This window comes from Leishmania major, chromosome 16 (genome assembly GCF_000002725.2).
Source record: "Leishmania major strain Friedlin complete genome, chromosome 16".
In the NCBI taxonomy this organism is placed as follows: Eukaryota; Euglenozoa; class Kinetoplastea; order Trypanosomatida; family Trypanosomatidae; genus Leishmania; species Leishmania major.
Genome location: NC_007257.2, coordinates 446,475 through 464,980, shown reverse-complemented (window position 1 = coordinate 464,980; position 18,506 = coordinate 446,475). Strand labels below are relative to the sequence as shown.

The 18,506-nt window shown below is 62.1% G+C and overlaps 7 protein-coding genes and 1 non-coding gene across 8 annotated transcripts; 5 read left to right on the top strand and 3 right to left on the bottom strand.

Annotated features, from left to right (window-relative positions):
* Window positions 1-558: 558 nt before the first annotated feature.
* On the top strand, window positions 559-2,013 carry LMJF_16_1160 (hypothetical protein; the record flags this gene model as incomplete). Its single annotated transcript, XM_001682145.1, has 1 exon — window positions 559-2,013. The coding sequence occupies one exon, from the start codon at window positions 559-561 to the stop codon at window positions 2,011-2,013; it is 1,455 nt and encodes a 484-aa protein (XP_001682197.1).
* A 1,973-nt stretch (window positions 2,014-3,986) lies between these two features.
* LMJF_16_1150 (conserved hypothetical protein) lies at window positions 3,987-4,715 on the top strand (the record flags this gene model as incomplete). The annotated part of the gene is made up of 1 exon (XM_001682144.1): window positions 3,987-4,715. The coding sequence occupies one exon, from the start codon at window positions 3,987-3,989 to the stop codon at window positions 4,713-4,715; it is 729 nt and encodes a 242-aa protein (XP_001682196.1).
* A 1,070-nt stretch (window positions 4,716-5,785) lies between these two features.
* Window positions 5,786-6,139, top strand: LMJF_16_1145 (hypothetical protein; the record flags this gene model as incomplete). Its single annotated transcript, XM_003721742.1, has 1 exon — window positions 5,786-6,139. The coding sequence occupies one exon, from the start codon at window positions 5,786-5,788 to the stop codon at window positions 6,137-6,139; it is 354 nt and encodes a 117-aa protein (XP_003721790.1).
* A 931-nt stretch (window positions 6,140-7,070) lies between these two features.
* On the top strand, window positions 7,071-8,990 carry LMJF_16_1140 (conserved hypothetical protein; the record flags this gene model as incomplete). Its single annotated transcript, XM_001682143.1, has 1 exon — window positions 7,071-8,990. One exon carries the CDS (start codon window positions 7,071-7,073, stop codon window positions 8,988-8,990), a length of 1,920 nt encoding a protein of 639 aa, XP_001682195.1.
* Window positions 8,991-9,476: 486 nt separating this feature from the next.
* On the top strand, window positions 9,477-9,548 carry LMJF_16_TRNAGLN_01. Its single transcript has one exon. It is a non-coding gene; the product is annotated as a tRNA-Gln (tRNA).
* Window positions 9,549-9,938: 390 nt separating this feature from the next.
* Window positions 9,939-10,481, bottom strand: LMJF_16_1130 (tyrosyl or methionyl-tRNA synthetase-like protein; the record flags this gene model as incomplete). The annotated part of the gene is made up of 1 exon (XM_001682142.1): window positions 9,939-10,481. One exon carries the CDS (start codon window positions 10,479-10,481, stop codon window positions 9,939-9,941), a length of 543 nt encoding a protein of 180 aa, XP_001682194.1.
* An 848-nt stretch (window positions 10,482-11,329) lies between these two features.
* Window positions 11,330-12,142, bottom strand: LMJF_16_1120 (conserved hypothetical protein; the record flags this gene model as incomplete). Its single annotated transcript, XM_001682141.1, has 1 exon — window positions 11,330-12,142. One exon carries the CDS (start codon window positions 12,140-12,142, stop codon window positions 11,330-11,332), a length of 813 nt encoding a protein of 270 aa, XP_001682193.1.
* A 3,662-nt stretch (window positions 12,143-15,804) lies between these two features.
* LMJF_16_1110 (conserved hypothetical protein) lies at window positions 15,805-16,908 on the bottom strand (the record flags this gene model as incomplete). Its single annotated transcript, XM_001682140.1, has 1 exon — window positions 15,805-16,908. One exon carries the CDS (start codon window positions 16,906-16,908, stop codon window positions 15,805-15,807), a length of 1,104 nt encoding a protein of 367 aa, XP_001682192.1.
* Between the last annotated feature and the right edge of the window lie 1,598 nt (window positions 16,909-18,506).

Here is an 18,506-nt window from a genome sequence, read left to right as displayed (position 1 = left end):
AGTCATCACGCCTTCCATGGGCAGAGCTAACGCGAGCAGTCACCCGCGCGCGCTCCCTCTTTCTCTCTCGTTTCTTCGCTTCATCTTCTTTTCGGAAAAGTTATGAAAAGGTAACGCGGCTAACCCACCCACCCATCCACACGCACACACACACACACACAGGATCGGCATGATGTCTTCCCATGCACTCCTCCTTGTTGGGCACCTCCCTGTGTGACGGTGCACCCGTTGCTGTCGTCGGCGGCTGCTCTTACCCCTCTCTGCTCGCCCACTCCCCCCCCCTCCCCCCCCCCAAAAAAAAACCTTTCACCCGAGAGGTTGTGGGCGTGCCTGTCGGCCTATTGGTGTGGGTCGTGGGGTCTTGCGTCTTCATGATTGAGCTACTGCTTAACTCCTGCCAGCATCTGCCTCCTCCGTGGTCTCGTGTGTCTGCTGAACGGCCCCCTTGGCACACCTCTGCACCCCTCCCCTATTGCGCACACGCACAGACACACACACACACACACACACACATACACACATACACATACATGTATACATGCACACCTCCTCTATCACATGAGCTTTTCTCCGCCCCTGCCCCCACCAGCTCCGATGTCACACGTCGCACACCAGCAAGAGCTCATGCGAGTTTACCGAGAAGAGCTGCAACTGCAGCAGCGACTCAAGGAGCAGTGTCGCCTGCTGCAGTGCCTCGCGGAAGCTGCAGTGGGTATGTTCTCGTGGTGGCGTGAAGGCGCAGCCGCCGCTGCCGCGGCGACAACGGACAGCGCCCTCCCGGTTGCCGGTCGCTCGCCCATCTCAGAAGCGTCGATGGGCTCTGATGCGAACACAGGCGAGTTTACCCTGCCATCGGCGTCATCACTCTTGAAGCTGCACTCGGGCATGGTCTTTTACTCACTGGGGGAGCTGCTGCAGCTGTGGTCAGCCACCACAGCCCCGTCAGACTTTGGCGGCAACAGCGAGAAGGGAACTGATGAGAACGCCAGTGAAGCCGAGACGATGAGCCAGGGCGGGCGCGACGCCTCCCGGCGTGAGGTGCGCGCCTCCTCGTACGACCCCCGTAGAGTCAACAAGTCCTCTGATCAACACCCTCCCCCGTGGTCCTTCCCAACTAGTATTGCGGTGCCAGTGCCGCAGATCATCGGCGGGGCGGGAGACGTTCCGCACACACCTCCACCTCCATTGCAGCTCCCCACCCCTGCGCAGCTCATACGGTACCGCGTGCTGGACGCAGCGTGCCCATTGCCGGTCACCCACCGACTCCTCCTCGGCTCCGTTGACGCGGACAGCTTCAGGCTCCTCCTGCTGTGGCTGATGAGGCTGACCAAAGAGTGTGCGGAGGCAATGCTGCTATGCAGACCCGACAGACACGTGCGCGAAGTGCACATGCAGTCGGCACGAATCGAAGGACACCGTTCCAGCAGCGCCAGCGCCGACGACAATCGACGGCCGCTCAGAGCGGTGCCAACGCCGGCAGTGATCGAAAATGAAGCGGCGGAGCCGATCGGAACGAAGAGGCCGCGGCCGCAGGATGGGGGCAGTCTACGATGTAGCGATGGCAGCGTCGTCAGCGAGTCGTGGAACGTACTCTGCGCCTCTCTAATACGTGTCCTCTCGTACCTGGTCGCCGCGGCAGCAGAAGCATCACCGCGGACAGGCTCTGAGCGCCGGCAGTCCACGGAGCCGCTGCTGCCTTCGCTTATGTCGTGTATGGCATCTGCAGCCACGTCAGCCGCCCTGCGTGCCGACCTCCGTCTCTTCCTCGCGGAGGTGGCAGAAGTGCGCGACACTGTTCTCGAAGTTAAGCAGTACTGTTGCGTCGTAGACGCGCAACGCGACGACACGGAGCGCGCCTTGAAGAGGCCTCGTGGTGAGTCTGCTGCAGCAGCGGTACGGCCGCCACCCCCCGCGTCTGTCGCTGGGCAGGGGCAGCCGATGGCGATGAGCAACATGGCGCTACTGGCCCATCTCGCCGCAATCGTGGATATGCAAGTACGAAAATATCTCTGATGCACGAGCGTGGGTGCGTGTGTGGGGGGGAAGGGGGGGGGGGGGGTAGATGGGGAATATCGTCACTGCAATTGTGGTCGTCATATAGTCGCTAGAACGCTTCTTCCCGGCCCTCCCCCACCCCCTCCACACACACACACGCACACACACACATGCACACACATGCACACACACACATGCACACATCTCTGCTTCGTTTTCTACCTCTTTCTTCGGCTGCGGCTTTCTGCTTTCCTCTGCTGCCTTTTTCTTGTGCGACTACCCCTGGTGACTGTTGTGGGCTTCCCTGCGCACGCTCTCCACTCCACGCCTACGTCGGTATGTCAGTTTCATGTCGCCCCACGCACACCCCACTCCTTCCCCGCTGCATCATCTGTCGCTTGTTCTCCCCTCTGTCGGTGTGTGTGTGTGTGTGTGTGTGTGTGTGTGTGTGTGACGCAACAGCATCGCCTCTGCTTCGCTCGTAACCTTCGCGCACCTGCCAAAACCGCCCAGCCTGCCTATTATCGGCAATAGGCCTTTCTCTTCTCTCTTCACAATGTGCCTCCGTCTCTGATGACGGGCGAGAAGGGGGCGGGGGAGGGGGAGGGCGCCACAGTGCGCGCTATCTCTCGCATGCACACGCACACAGGCCAACACCACCACCACCACCACCTCTATTCCCGGGCAAACGCCGCACCACTGCTGGTGGGTGGCGGGGCCCAGGCACTCACGGCGTGGCGAGGTCAGAGCAACGTATTCCTGCTGATGTCGGCGGCCGGGCCCTGGAGGACGCTGCTGCGGTGACCGAGTCAGCGCACTGTTGTACCGCGCGTGTCTGGCGGCTGCCTCGCACCGGATGACGGGGGCCTGTGACGGATGCTGCACGGTCGCGGAGTGGACGCGTTGGAAAATACCTCACATAAGGAATGGACTCTTGAAAGGGATGGGAGCGCAGCGGAGAGGCGCTGCGAGTCTAGCGGCCCCGGTGCATGGAAAGAAGCACCTGGAACAAGGTCGTTGCCGGGTCCATCACCCCCTCAACAGTCGTCGCGCAGGACTTCCCACGGGTGCGCATCCAAACTCACCTCCGCGTTGTAGCAGTACTCATCTGGCCCCACGCTGAGGTGCCCCCCTCTGAGACATCCTTTCTCCTCTGCCCGCAGACGTGCCCTGTCTTGAGCCGTGTTGGGGGGCGCACTTTTTCCCGGCTTCGACTCCGCCGCTGGGGCACGGGCCACCTGCGCAGCAGCCACAGAGAGAGAGAGAGAGCTGAGAGAGGGGGGCAAGCGAAGCAAACTCTGTCCATGCACTCGTGCCCGCTTCAGTCGCTCTTCCGCGTCCTCCTTTCGTCCGCTTCTCTAAGCATCTCGCCTTCACCCCTCCCGGTCTCTCTCTCCCCCTCCGACTCTTTCTCTCTCTCTCTCTCTCTCTCTCTGCCGTGCCTGTGTGCGCCTCTGCACGTCAGATCAGCTCCTCCGCTACACACGTGCACACACACGCACGCCACCCATCCGTGCGTCGGCACCGTCTGTGCGTCAGAGCGCCGCTCTTGCTATGCTGACGTCGCCCCCGCTCTATTCGTCGGTCACGCCCCTCCCACCCTCATCCCTCGAGCACACAGACGTGCTCAGATAGGCTGGGCGATGCTATGCGTCTCGCCGCAGCAATCGCAGGGCCACAGCTCCCCGGCGGCCCTTGACATGGCGTCGCTGACCTCGCCCTCGGTGCTGTGCGCACGGGAAGGCAGAAAGGCATTCAGCCACAACCTAAAAGGCAGCGGCACTTGTGTTGTGCCGGACAAGTCACCTCACAGCGGCGACGGCAGCGCCACTGCAGGGAGCACGGATACAGGCACAAGAGATGGTAGCGACTGTTTCGCATGTCCCCGTCACTCTTTCTACCGTCGTCTCTCCGCCGACGAAACCGCCGCTGCTGCCCAACAGCTCACAACGCCAACGACCAAGTACGAGCAGCTGATATGCGAGCTGGCCATGTGGGAGCGCGAGCTTCGGCAGCAGCTCGTGCGCCATGAGCAGGAAGAGCTGATGCAGATGGTGTTGAGTGAGGAAAAGACATTGTTCCCCGTCATGGCGGCCCTCCGCGACGCGAACACCCTTGGCTTAATGCAGGAGGAGGCGGTGTGGCGTTGGGGCATACAAAAAAATTACCACCACTTTCTGCGCGACGTGATGCAGGTGCTGGAGGTGCTGCACCGCCGCTCTTTGGCCTTCGCCGAGGAGCCGCGGTGCCGCAAGCAGATTGAAAACTCCGAGGGGCAACACTGGATTGCGGCGCGGCGGCGGCAGGTGATGCGCGAGACGCAGGAAGCCGCCGCGGCAGAAAAGGAGGACCGAGTGATGCGCCTTGCGTACTTCGCGCACATCCAACAGCAACTCTACCAGATCTTCTTGCTGGAGGAAAGTGAGCGGGATGACCGGATGGAGGTGGAGCGGCTGCAGCGGCTGTATGTCGGTAGTCTTGTGGCGGCGATGGCGAAGGAGTACCGCCACGCGCGTCTTTGTCAGCTGAAGTATGAGACAAGGCGTTTTGAGCTGCAACCCGAGGTCACGCGTGACCTGATCGCTGGCGAGGCTCTACATCGCTCGTGGCTGTGCCAGGACCAGGCGCTGGGCTTCAAGAAGATGCAGGCGGATGAAATCCGAAGCTACCTCGCCTCCGCCCGGCAAGAGCTTCTCAACCAACGCGTGGAGGAAGACTGACCTGGCGATGGCACGTGCAGCAGCAACTTGGTTGCCCACCGTTCAGCGTCCTCAACCTCCTTCTCATGCGCGTCCGCATACACGCACGGCATCCTTGAGCCGTGCGGCTTCCGAAGTCTTCTCTCGCCGACGTGCCTCCGTCTTTCGTGATGTGTTTACTTTCCCGTGTGTACATAGCCGTGGCGTCTCGGCGACGCCTTCTCTTTCTCGGTCGACGATGTGCCTTTCTCGCTGTGCCGTCATCGCCGCGGTGTGCGACGTTCTGTTGTCGCCGTGACCTGGAGGGAGGCGCGCAGCACACACACACACACACATCTGCCTCTCTCTCCGTCTCCCCCTGTGGTCATAAGGGAGTCGCTGGCGATGTACGTGCTTCATGCGAGTCCACCCGCGTGCGTGTGGCGTGTACGGGTTATACGTGATTGGAAGAAGGCGAACATTCGTCTTCCTTCCCCAGCGTTCGCTCTGTTCCGTTTCGGCGCGACCTGCGACCGTGTGCACCCGCCCCTCTGTCATCCACATAATGGGCGTGGTGTCGACGTGACTCGAGCGTATGCCACCCCCGGCTCTGACGGCCCTGCTGCTGGTGGGGGGGGGGAGTCTGAGGAGCATGAAGTGGGTAGAGCTTGAGGCAGATGTGCTGCTGCGGTGACCGAGTCAGCGCACTACTGTACCGCGCGTGTCTGGCGGCTGCCTCGCACCGGATGACGGGGGCCTGTGACGGATGCTGCACGGTCGCGGAGTGGACGCGTTGGAAAATACCTCACATAAGGAATGGACTCTTGGAAGGGATGGGAGCGCAGCGGAGAGGCGCTGCGAGTCTAGCGGCCCCGGTGCGCTTGTGTGTGTGTGTGTGTGTATTTTTTCCTTTCTTCGCGAAGAGAACGAGCATGTCGCTGTGAGGTGCATACCCCTCATGTCGATCAACTACGGCCCCGCCCCACGCCCCCCCCTCCGCTGCCGCCATCACCTCTTCATTCCCATTCCTTCTCTCTTCACTTACGACACACAGCACCCATACCACACGTCGACTTCCGTTCTCCACCTCCTTTCCAGTGTGCCCATGCACCATGGCGGATGTGCAGTTGAAGGCATTGCTCATGGGTGTGGAGGCGGAGCGCGGGGCAACTGTGACGTGCCGCGACCCGTCTGCGCTTGAGATGCTGCTGCGGATCAGCAACTCCGACGCCCACCGAGGGAGTGTGTGCGTGATCTTCCAAAACGCCAGCGCAGCCGCGTCGCCGGGGGCGCAGATGTTGTTCATCAATGAGAAGTGCGCAAAGTCAGTGGAGGAAGAGGTGCAGTTGTGGCTGGACCCCTTCAACATAACTGCCGTTGACGCGACTGCCGGCAGTGCGCGAAAACGCGCCCGCGCCGACTCCGAAAGCGACGACTTCGAGAGCGAAATGGACTCGGACGCGTAGCTGCGACGGCCCCGGAACAACGCGACAACAACAGAGACGGTTCCTCGTGCTTCTGCACTGCCTCGCCCCCTCCGCTGGTGTGTGGTGGATCCGGTGAGTGAGAGGCGGGGGAGGCAAGTGTAGCGCTGCCCAACTTCACGCGGAGCGTTCATACGCGTTGCTGAGAAGCGCGCAGAGTCGCGTGTCCGTACGTTGCTTCTCCAGACAACACTCGAAACAGCCCCTCTCCCCCGCAGGCGGTTGCGCGGCAGTCAAGGCGTGGCGCGCACACCCACACGGTTGGGGAGGGTATGACGGGAGTGCGAGCAGTCGCGCGCTTCTTGTCCGTCACCACCACCCTCATCAGGCCGATCTGTGCGCGTGCGTGTGTGCACGCCGTTCCTGGTCCTTTGCAGACGTTCATGACTTCGTGCCGCTCTCATTCGCAGCTTCACCGAATTGGTCACCTCCCCCACCCCCTCTCCACACACACACACACACACACGCCATCCCTCCCTACCGACAAGGTATTGACGGGTTATCTCGCCTCTTTCGCTTCGCCCCTCTCTCTCCCCCCCCACCCCCCTCTCCTCCTTCTTGGCTTCTGGTTGCGTCGTTGCTACTAGCATTTGTGTTGCATGCTCTGCCCGCCTCTTGCTCTCCCTCGATCATCACCACCATCACCAGCGCACACACGCTCTCTCCATCCCTTTTATGGTTCGCTCCGTGCCCTGTCATTGCTGGTCCACCCACGCGCAGACGCCACAGATTCCTGCTCGTATCGCGTCTCTTCCCCACCCCCTCTGCCTTCATCGGCGCCCTGCTTTTCTCTTCACCGTTTCACGCACATCGTCGAACCTCACCGTCATCGCAGCATTGAGTGCTGTCCCCCACTCCGTCTACCGTTGCGTTCCCCTGTAGATCAGCGTGGCTCATCGTGATCACCAGCACCATGCACCTTCTTGTTGATGGCGACTATTTACTCAGTGGCTTCCGGCCCACCTCGGAGGAGGAAGTGAGGGCGGCGGTGGAGCGGCTCGTGACGGCGATTGAGCAACAGCTGCTGCAGCCAGTTGGTGCCGACACCGCGGTGACAGCCCTTGTCTCCCGTATAATTTTCTTCTCCTCTGCGCTCATTCAAGGGCTCGAGGAGGGGCCGCGCATGTTCATCATCTCCACCATGCGTCGCCTGCGCTTCCAGACGCACGTGCTGGAGAGCATCCACGGCCGCCCCGGCACCCCGGTTGACGCCGCGTTGTGCACGAAGCTGCTGCAGTTGTCGCTGCTGCCCACCGGAGGAGGCGGCTTCAGTGGCGGCAACAGCGCTGTCGCCTCACATGGCCGCGGGGCGCATGCCTTCTGTCTTGTAACGCCCAACGCGTACCTCTCCACGGCGATGGAACTGATCGCGTCGCGGGAGAGTGGCGAGATTGTGTTTGCTGTGTACGAGGGCGACGAGGTGGCCGAGGAGCTGCTCGGCTACGCGTCAGCGCGGTACGGCACAACAGGCGGCGTGGCGACAATGGCGAAGCACGACGGCGTCACGTTTTTGCCTAGCACAGAGGCCGCTGTCGCTGCCTTGGCGCTGGTGCAGCAGCAGGAGAAGGGCAACCTGTCCGTCTCCGCGCTGGCAGAGCTGAAGGCCCTTCAGGTGCGCCTGCAGCAGCAGACGCCGACCACCGGCACCGGAGCAACGGTCGTGATGCCGAAAGCATCGACAGCCGCCGCTGTGGCCCCACCGGCGGCGCCCACGGTGCCGGAACTGTTTGCGCCACCCAACGGGCCACAGCCGACGGCGGCAACCTCTCAAAGTAGTAGCAACGCTTCCTCCAGCGGCATCGTCGACAAGGACCGGGCGAGTGTACCGGCACTGCCCTTCACCGCCTCTGCAGCAGCAGCAGCGACAACAGCTGCCCCCTCATTCTTTGAGACAGGCCCCTTGCACACCGTCACTACCACGACGTCCCCACCGGCAGTGGTGCAGCATGCCTCACCGCCATCAGCGATGCCGCCACCGTTGAGCACGTCACCCCTCTCTACCGTTGGCGGTAGAGAGGGCGCGGCGGTGTCTCTTGGTGAGCCGATGGTGTCCACAACCCTGCCAGTCGAGTGGGCCCTCGTCTACGATGCAGCGCGGCAGCGCCACTACTACGCGTACACGGACACAACGGGGCAGACGCGTTCGACGTGGCAGCACCCGCTGGGGCCACAGAAGCAGTTGGAGCTGGAGGAGCAGGTGCAGGCGTGGCGCGCGGCGCGACTGCAGCCGCAGCTGAACAGTGCGCTGCCGGACGGCTGGGAGGAGCGCACGGACCCGCAGACCAGGCGCACGTTCTACGTTGACCACAAATCGAAGACGACGACGTGGGAGCGTCCACAGCCGAGCGTCGCGACCCCGCCAAGCGTCGCGAACGTCAGCTCCCATGCCAGTGGCGGTAGCGCGATGGCGCTGCCGGCGATGTGGGAGGCCCGCGTGGACCCTCGCACTGGTCGGACCTTCTACATCAACCACGAAACCAAGACGACGTCGTGGGAGCGGCCGGCAGTGGCGCCCACACCGCTACCCGCGGCGCAGCCGTCTAGCGGAAACGTTGAGACGGGCGGTGACAGTGACTGGGTGCCGTGTGTCGACCCTGCGACCGGCCGCACCTTTTACGTCAATGACAAGACGCGGCAGACGAGCTGGTCCAGGCCAACGCCGGCGGTACAGGCGCCTCCGCCACCGACACCGCCAAACGCGCCGTCGCCGATGCAGGGTGGGGCGGTTGCGCTGCCGCCACCGTGGGAGGCGCGTGTCGATCCCGGCACTGGTCGCACTTTCTACATCAACCACGCCACCAAGACGACCTCGTGGAAGCGTCCGCTGGTTTGAGCGGCTGCACGAGACCACATCGCGCTGCGTGATTACTCGGGTCTCTTCTTTCGTTCTCTTACGATCTGTTGCTCCTGTATGTCCTTGCTGTTGCACCGCGATACGGCGACGCCTAGGCGTCCCCCGTGGCATTGAAAGTGTACGAGAGTCCCCGGCCCCCTCCCCGTGACTAAGCGCACCCTCCCCCCGCCCACACACACACACCACTTGCGGTGCCGTTCGTGGCACGCGCGCCCGTACTTGAAGGACGCCGGTGCGACACACACCGTGCAAAGAACCATGCAGCCAGCCACGCCCACAACACTTCCAAAAGCCCCCACAACACGGCCGCCCCCCCCCCCCTTCCTCCCCCCCCCCCCCCGCCCCGCCGAAAAGACCCCCAGGGGACGAGGCCCCGCCAGCCCAACCCCCGCCTAGGCTCGGCAGAGGCTCAGCGGTGGGTGAGGAGGGTCGCGCCGGGAACCCAAGGCGCTGTTTCCCACGAGCGCTCCTATAGTGTAGCGGTTATCACCTCGGACTCTGAATCCGATAACCCTGGTTCGAGTCCAGGTAGGAGTGACTTTTTCCCCGAGCCCCTCAGCAACGCATGAGGGTGCGTGTGTGTGTGTGTAGGAAAAAGCGTGCGGAGGTGAGAGCGTGTCGATGTTTTTTTTTTTTTCTTCGGTGGTGTGCCTCGCGTTGGACAAGGATGGATGGCGCCCACCCGACAGAGAAGGACGGAGGCGTGCGAGTGCCGAAGCGCGCGCGCACTCGTCGTGCCAGCGCAGACTTATTCGTCGTTGCCTTCGACGTGTGTGGGGGACATGTCAGTGGTAGGTTGTTGAAAGGGAGACAACAAGAACTGTAGTGCTTGGGAGGAAGGGGGAGGGGGGGGGGGGGGCTTTCTCCGCGCGACGCACACACAAGAGCTCTCCCCTTCCCCCTCGTCTTCTTCCACTTATTCTGTGGTTACGAGATACGAGCGTTGCAAAGGGATGCCTTGATGACGCCGGCCGAGGTCTGGAAAGGCTTTCCCTGCCAGCACACCTCGCCGTCGGCGCTGCTGCGCACGTCCTTCATGACCTCCTCAAAGTTCTTGGCAAGCTTTTTCTTCAGTACCGGCTCGTACGGCATGTCGTGCCCCTCGAACACCACGCGCTCCCCGACGGCCGTCCCCTCCGGGATGTCCAACAGCACCACCTTGCGCTCCCCCTGACCAGCCGACGCGGGGTCGTGCGGGTCCTCGCCGGTGGAGGCGCACAGCACCATGCCAGCGGACGGAATGCCGCCAATCTTGCGCGGTTCCAGGTTCGCAATCACGAGCACGAGGCGGTTCACGAAGTCCTCCTCCTTTACGAACTCCTGCAGTCCGCTGAGAATCGTGCGCGGCTCGTTGTTGCTCAGCATGTTCAACTCCGCGCCGAGGTCAATCTTCTCGATGTACAGCTTCTCGCTCTCCGGGTGGCGAGACACCTCCAGCACCTTGCCGACCGCGAAGCAGCACCGCGACATGGGCGTGGCGTTCTCAGTGCCAGTCGACGCAGTGCCACCCTTCGCCTTGCCCTTCGGAGCAGGAGCGGCACCAGCGGCAGGGGCTACAGGCTTGGGGGTCAGCTCCGCGATCCACGACTCCACGTAGGGCACCGAGCGGCGCAGCAGACGTCCCTCAGCATGCGAGGCCATCGTGCGTGGGCGTGTCTGTGAACTTTACTGGGAAAGATTGAAGTAACGGCAAGCAAAGTTGAAAAGCCGAAGAGTCGTGTGACAGTGTGCGGTCGAGTGATCGGCTAGAGGTTGGAAGCGGCCAGCAACTGCGAAGGGCAATATCAATGGAGGCCAAGAAGACACAGCAGCGGCACCGGTCAGCGAGCGGCGCACGAGTGCGGCGCAGGGAGTGCGAGCGAGTGACGCATCAACCCAAGCCGAGAGGGAGTGTGAGACACGAAGAAAGACGAAGTGCAAAAGAGTGAGAGATGCCGCTGGAGGAGAGTGGGAGCGGCATGGAGAGTGGGCAGAGGGCAAGAAGCACAACGCTGGACGCGTGGGCATGCTACTTATGCCTGTTGGAATGTGTGCGCGTGTGTGAGAGGAGGAGGAGGTCAGTGGGGGCTGCTCTGCACGAGACGCTGCCATTCTCCCTTCGCGCATGCAATGCTGCCTCCATCTGTTTTGTTGGCGTTCCCTGTATCGTCTGTGCGGGTCTCATCAGCTCTAGTTTCGGTCTTCGAAGGCAGAGGGAGAGAGACGCCACACACGGCAAGGGTCATCGGAGAACACAACCGCTACCCTCCCAGCGCCCCCTTTTCCGCCGCAGCAACAACACCGCAAGGCGTTAACACCAGTTCCACAACTGCGTTTCACTACCCCTGTTGCGGCTGCTGCTGCCGCTGCTGTATCAGGGCGTCCACATCCGCGCTGCGTATCTCTGCCGGCACGTACAGAAGCGGCCAGTTCGACAAGTGTGACGTATCATAGCGCTTCTCGATCAGCGCCATCACATTCGGGATCGTCAGCGCGCGGAGCACCGCAGCTGCGCCGTCCGCGCCCATCGCGTCACTGCTCCACGACGCATAGGCGCTGCAGACTTCCGCATCCGTGGCACTGTTGCTGCCGCTGGTGCCGTACCGCCGCTTCGCACGCCTCACAAGTGTCATGGCGGCGTAGTACACAAACGGCCCGTGCGGCGGACAAGAAGTGAGGTGGCAGTAGAAGAGTGACATGAAATCCACGCTGCTCTCCAGCACCTGCACCCCCGCCATGTCCACGTCGCCGCTGCCGGCGTCAGCTGCTTCGTGGGCAGAGGACGCCATGGATGAGCCGGAGAGCCTTCGCATGTGAGACGCAGAGAGGGGGAGAGAGGAGGGGATGTGAGCGCCCCTTCGCCTCCGCAGTTGGCGAGAAAGAGTGGAGAACTGCAAGTGCGCCAGTGAGCCGGCATCCGCGCATTCCAAGTGCACAACCACGAGTGGGAGAGGGAGGAGGAGGGGGAGGGGGAGGAGGGGGGCGGCGACAGAGCGAGGCGAGTAAAGGAGAGAGAGGCACACAGGAAGAATGGAGAGGCTGGCAAGGAGAGCCGTGCAGCGGGCTTCCCGCACACCATTCAAGCACTGACAACTACCAATCCTTCTCTCCCGAGTCCTTCTCCCAAAACGGTGCCCCTCCCCCATCACCATTGCCCTGGCGCCTCCCGAGTCACCGGCACGGTTGATTGGACGGGCAGGCAGGGGTGGCGAGTGAAGGCAACGACGGGAAAGGATGGAAAAGGCCGAAGCGGTGCCACTCCGAGCGACGTCTCACGCTATGAGGATGGGTGGAGGACGGTCCATCTCGGCCAAGGGCCCTCTCTCTGGCTAGCCGTGTCTTCGCTCATCCGGCACGCGCCTGAACCACACCTGGCTACCTACACCACAGACGCCCACCGCTTCCGCCCCTTGAGCAGGGTCCTGAGCGCGGCGCGCTTGGATCAAGGTATGCAGCCCGCCCGAGTGTCCGTCTGGCGCCAGCCGCGCCGCACGTATGGGAAGAAGGAGCGAGGAAGGACGAGAGGAGCCCGTACGACGCATGGTCCGATTCGACGGCAGACGGTTCGTCCTAGACGACCAGGGTGTATCCGTGGTGCCGCAGCGGTAGGCGATCTGTGGCTGTGTGTGCCTCTGCTTGCGGGCGTGCTCGTGGGAGAGTGGACATGAAGGTCGAAAAAGCATCGTCGATGTACGTGAAGGACCCTCCACGTGGGGCTGGTCGCGTGTCGTTGAGGGACGAGGGGTCGAGGAGGAGGGCAACCGGGCCCACCCACCATAGAAGCAGACATCCGCACCTCCCCACAAGCACGGCAGACAGCGCTGCCTTCATCTGGGCGGCGCACTCAGCATGCAACATGTAGCATTCGTCTCGCTTCGAGGGGGGAGACACACACACACAAGGGAGGGAAGCCAGTGAACCAACGGGAGAAGAAAGACGTCAAGTCGAAGGAGAGCGAGAGACGCACAGAGCATGCGAGGGGAGCACGCCGAAGTCCTACGGCACGCGCACGCACTCTAAACGTAGCTGCTGCTGCTGCTCCGCCCCTCAGTGGCACACGAGCTCGACAGAAATGTAAAAGGAAGAAGGCAGAAGTACACCGCCGATCGCGGCGGCGGGACATCCTCTCTCACGAGTTGGATGTGCATGCTTTCCACGTGAGCTGCGCGTGCGTGCGTGCGTGCGTGCGTGCGTGCGTGCGTGCGTGCGTGCGTGCGTGCGCTCGGAAGGGTCGCGAAAGGCGCGCAAAGAACCGCCTGTCACGCACGCATACACAGAAGCAGACACCAGCGCGTGCGCACACGAGAAGGTGCTGGAGAAGAGGACGCGTGCTCCTCCCCATCCCCCATTTCCCTCTCTTCTGTTGAGCTTATCCAGCGTCTCTGGATTCTCGCTGACGTGGGAGAGCTGCGGCAGGGGGCTGGTAACAGGTGTCGGCTGTATACTCGCTCTCTCTTGGGCGGAGGAAGAGGAGCCTGCTGTGCGGGCAGCTAGTGGTAGCGACCATTCGCTTGCGACATAGCCGCGGGAGGGGGCCGGGTATCGCGATCAGAATGCCCTGCGCCACAGTCATGCCGCCGGCGTCACCAGCGCTGATGTGCTCCTGTGCGACTTGGGAATCAGCATGGTCCATGTAGTAGGGGGTTGCTGGATAGGCCTGCTGCTGATCAGCACCCCTTGCCTTTTGCCTCGGCACCATTTCTCTGTCGCAGGGCCATCTCCACCATTGCCCGCATCACCTGCGTTGCCATCTGCGTCTCCTCTTCATCCGCGCTCCTACACAGCACCGTTAGCCGACTCTCCTCCACCGGGGGAGGGCAGCTGAAGTGCAGCCGCGTCTCGGTTGGGCCAGCCAGCACAATGACCATGACGAGTGCGATATCCATGGCCACAATGAAGAAGACAAAGCCGGCGGTGAGGCGTGTCGTGACGTCGCCCTCGTTAACCTCGCTGTTATTTGTACGAGGCCGCCATGATGCAGGTCACCAGGGCACATACGGCAGCACAAATAAGCATGGTGAGAATCGAAAATGACCAGATCTCCATCCAGCTTGCGCCGCCGCGCCTCGCGGGTCTCGTGAGGGGCACCTCCTTCACTGGACCGTTGTTTGAGATGTGTGAGTTGGCGTACGGAAAGGAGCCAGACTCGGTGTTGCTGCTGCCACGGCCACGCTCGCCGCCGTTGTGCAGCACGTTGCCCTCTCTCTCTCCGCGCCGTGCTTAGGCAGCAGGTTGCAGCACGCCAGCACCCCGACCGGTGTGAGTCCAATACGAGGTTGCAAACGGCTGTGAAGAAGAAAGAGGTGAAGCCGATGACGGCAGCGGGGGTTGGCCAGAACCGCCTCGCCGGTGTTCTCCTGCCGTAGCCCTGTCCTTCTCTCATGTACACCTCGTCTTCTTGATCTGCCACACCGAGCCGTAGGTGACCGTTCTCATGCCACTGGCCCCGGCGGTAGGTGACTAGCGGTCCCACTACGTCCAGCACAAGGACGACGAGGGCGAGAACGCATACGGCGATGCGGCAGCCCAGCATGCATCGGTGCGTGCGAGTTGGAGGAGTAGATCCGGTGAATGGCCACGTCCCGCCGGCCGTTGCTGTCGCGCATCAGTCCGTCCTGCTAGCTTCGGTGTCGCTGCCGGCCAGCCTGTTGTGACGACGCAGGCATGGTTGACAGCCGCTCACGCTCGCGCGCACGCAGGCAACCGCACACTCCGTAGGGCGCACGTCAGCAACAGGCTATGCACTCAGTAAACATGTGTGTGTGTGTGTGTGTGTGTGCGTGTGTGTGTGCATTGGGGAAGGTTCATCGCCTCCGTTCTACGCGCGACTGAGCGCACACGCAGATACAGAGAGGCCGATGGAGGAGAGGTGGGGCGGAGTGGCGGAAGGACTGAACGAGCGAGCAAGGAAGAGGCAGAGAGCCACAGACGGATTGGATCGCACACCTGTGGGTGTCGTGAGAAGGCATGGGAAGTGTAGAAGACTTTGCGCGCATGGGCAGCTCACCGAGTGCAACTAAAGTGTCACACACATGTTCCGGCGTGCCCACCACGCCCACCCGCCTCACCACCTGTGTGCACACACACGCACACATCCGCGGGAAGAGGGTGCAGAGAGGCATCCATCGAGCGATAAGGGTAGAACGCAAGATTGCAAGAGGATGCGTGCATGTCTATGCTTTCCTTTCGTTGTTTAACGAACTTAGCGAATGCCATCCACTCCTCAGCGCCACAGGCGGAGAAAGAGCACAACCTAGCGAGGGCGCTGATGATGATCGTAGGTGAAACAAACGTGAAACAGGGCAGGCAAGGGCAGTGGTCGCGAGGGATCAGCGGATGTCTGCTTGGCATGCAACATGGCACGTACGCACCAGAAGACGCACACACACACACACACACAGAGAGAGAGAAGGTGGTGTTCCATGAAGAAGCCGACAGCGAACACCTTGGCATTCACACTCCCGCACCGAGATAGAGATGCGGCCAGCGTGTGGGAATCCGACACAACTTCACCGCAGGGGCTGCGCCTTGTCTTGTTTTCTCCTCGGGGCGAACTCAATCGCCCACCCCACTCACCGTCTCCCCTCCCCCTCCTCCTCTTTTTGAGTATGCGCCATGGGGCTTGGCTGTGCATGTGCGTGTCGGGGTGAAGGGGCCGCGCGGGTCGGTGCATTTTGTGTGCCTGTGCGTATCCTCTGAACGCCCGCTCGTGCGGATGTGCGCGAGCGCCCACGCAGCACGTGCGGTGCCGGCAGAACGAATATTCAGTGTGTTAGCGAACCAGAAGACGGGATTATGAGATGGACACGTCTCTTCAGGACAGGACCGGCAGCGACACCTTCGTCGCCGACGGGGGCCCATACAGGCTCTCGCAGCGACGCTCGAAGCTGCGAGTCATGAGACCCACAACGTTATTCATGATCATATGGCGGTACATCGGGTTCTTGAACTCAAACGATACGAAGAAGAGCACATCTACCGTGTTCGGCTTCCCTTCCACCGGGGCGAACTCCCATTCACACCGGAGGTGCCGGAGAATGGACCGCTTGGCCGCCACCCCTGCCGTGGACGCTGCCTTTCTGAAGAAGGAGAGCACGAGCCCGTTGCCGCTGCCCGTGCCTAGCGCGGAGTTACTGTCGCGGGAAGATGCAACGGCCGCCGAGCTGGCCCTGCTAGTGTTTTGTGGCGCTGCTTCGACATCGACGTCCTCTTCGTCGTAGAGAGCCGCCACAATTTTGCGTCCCGGGTAGAGTGTCACGCGCGACGTGTATTGCTCCTTGAAAAAGGAGAAGCCGATGGTCAGCGTCGTGGTCATCTCAATCGCATCGACGAGCTCCAACTCTGCCGCCTCCGAGCCCGTGGCTAGAGGCGAGGCGGCGGCGGGGCTCGGAGGGAGACGCAGTGCATCACGCGGCACCCGCACCCGGCGCGTCGTGTGCACCTCCGACCCCGCGCACCACGGCAGGAACGCGGAGTAGTGCTCCACATCCGCAACTACGCTGTAGAATTCGTCCGGAGACCAGCCAATGGTACAGTGCTCCCTGTAAACTTGTACGTGATGCCGTGAGTCACTGCTGCTACTAGGCGCACTGCACGCTTGACTTGTTGCTGCCTTGGATCCATGCGTGGGACTGCCCGCGGCTCCATCGGCAGCCTCCGGCCGTGGGCTTGATGCGCTGGAAGCGGACAGTGACGCTGAGGTGTTTGCGTGACGCTTTAATGCCGCTGCTGCCGCTATGACCGCCTGCGCCTTGGCCACGGTAGAATTACCAGCCGCAGCAGCAGCAGCAGCAGCAGGCGGCGGCGGTAGACCCTCCTCACGGCGAGTGCCACGGAGCTCATTGCTGGACGCAGTGGCGGGCGCAGAGACGGTCGAGGAACCGCTGTGATAACGGTGAAGTAGCCGAGAGAGCTCCATACGCGGCGGTGCCGGCGCTGTGGCCGCTGTCGACGGTGACTCAGTGGACGCAGAAGAAGACGCAGCTTCTTCCTCGCTGGCCGCGGTACTGGTCGCAGGCTCTGCAGCGTTGATGTTCACATAGCGGCGAATGCTGTTGGTGCGGTTGAGTGAGCCGAAGGGCCGTGCATCCGATGCAGAGGGCGGCGCCGGTGGCCGCAGCGACTCAAGCGGTGAAACAACCTTGGTAGGCTTGCTAGATGGCGCGAAATGGCTCAGGAAGTCTTTGCCTGGTGGCCCAGACCACAACGTCCGCCGCGACATGGCGACTGCGGTCATCGCCGTCGCCGCCGCTGCCGAGAACGGCATTAGCGTTATGCAGCGCCGCCTAACCGAGTAGAGCGCGTCGCATACCTCCATCATCACCACACAGGTAGAGGTCGCCTCAGCACCAGTGCCGCCGTACACGGAGGCATGGATGCTACTCACAAGACGCCGCATCGAGTGGCCCGGCAATGCGAAGAGGGAGAGAGACACGAGAGTCAAAGACGAGAGTGTCAACCCACCCCACCCACCTCAACTACGGAAAGAAGTCGAAAAGAAGTAATAACCTGCCGTGGCGAAGGAAAGGGCTCTGTGTGTGCGCGTGCACGTGTGTGTGTGTGTGTGTGTGTGTGTGTGTGTGTGTGTGTGTGTGTGAAGCAGCGGCGAAGTAGAAGCCTCTCTCTCCGCTCTCTTCGTGATCAGGAAGAGGTCGAGAAGAGAGGGGGCGGTGAGTGGCAGCGCGTCAGGGAGGTGTGCTGAACGGTGACACTCGGAAGAAGAAGCGGGCAGCCGCTGCCTTTGTTTGTAAGTTGTTGGCCCTCCTCCCGCCCGCCCGCCGCCCTCTGGTCACCTGAAACAGTGAGGTGGCCGGCGGAGGAGCCAAGGAGAAGGACTCGATGACGTAGGGAAAGGAGGCGATGGCAGCGGCGTGCACGCAACTCGGCTACACCGCGGGTGGGCGAGCGAGCAAGCGGGGACTCTCTTTGTGGAATAAAGAGATCATGGGCCCCGCGAGTGGCGCATCGATGAAGGAGAAAGGAAAAGAGGAAGATGGTGCGAGGTGTGGCATGGTAGCAGCGGCGTGGCCACCCCCAGCAGCCTGTGCTGTGCAACGCTCGACACGCCGATCCCCGAGCAAACGAGCGGAGTAGCATTGCGGCAGAGCAGGATCGACCGCGCTCACCTGTGAGAAGGGCGATGCACAAGGCAGTGCGCCTACAGTACCCGTACACTTTCACTGCTCACGCGGAGCAGCAGTAAAGGCTGAGTGCACACGGAGAAAGGGCAAAACACACACACACACACAACTGTGTTGCGTATCTGCAACGCGTGCATGCCTGCTCTCCCTCGTCTCGCCGATCCTTGGGCATACAACCTGCTTTACGTGTGCCGGCGTGTGTGTAGTGCTTCCTGCTCTTCTGGGCGAAATTTTCACACATCTCGCCAGTTTCTTCGCTGCCTTTTCGTCTGTTCGTGTTCTGGCTTGCTCGGTGCCCTACACTGTTAGTTTACATGAAAGACGACCGTCGAAGATACACGCGCACACATTCCACGAGACAAGTTCGCCTGTCGCG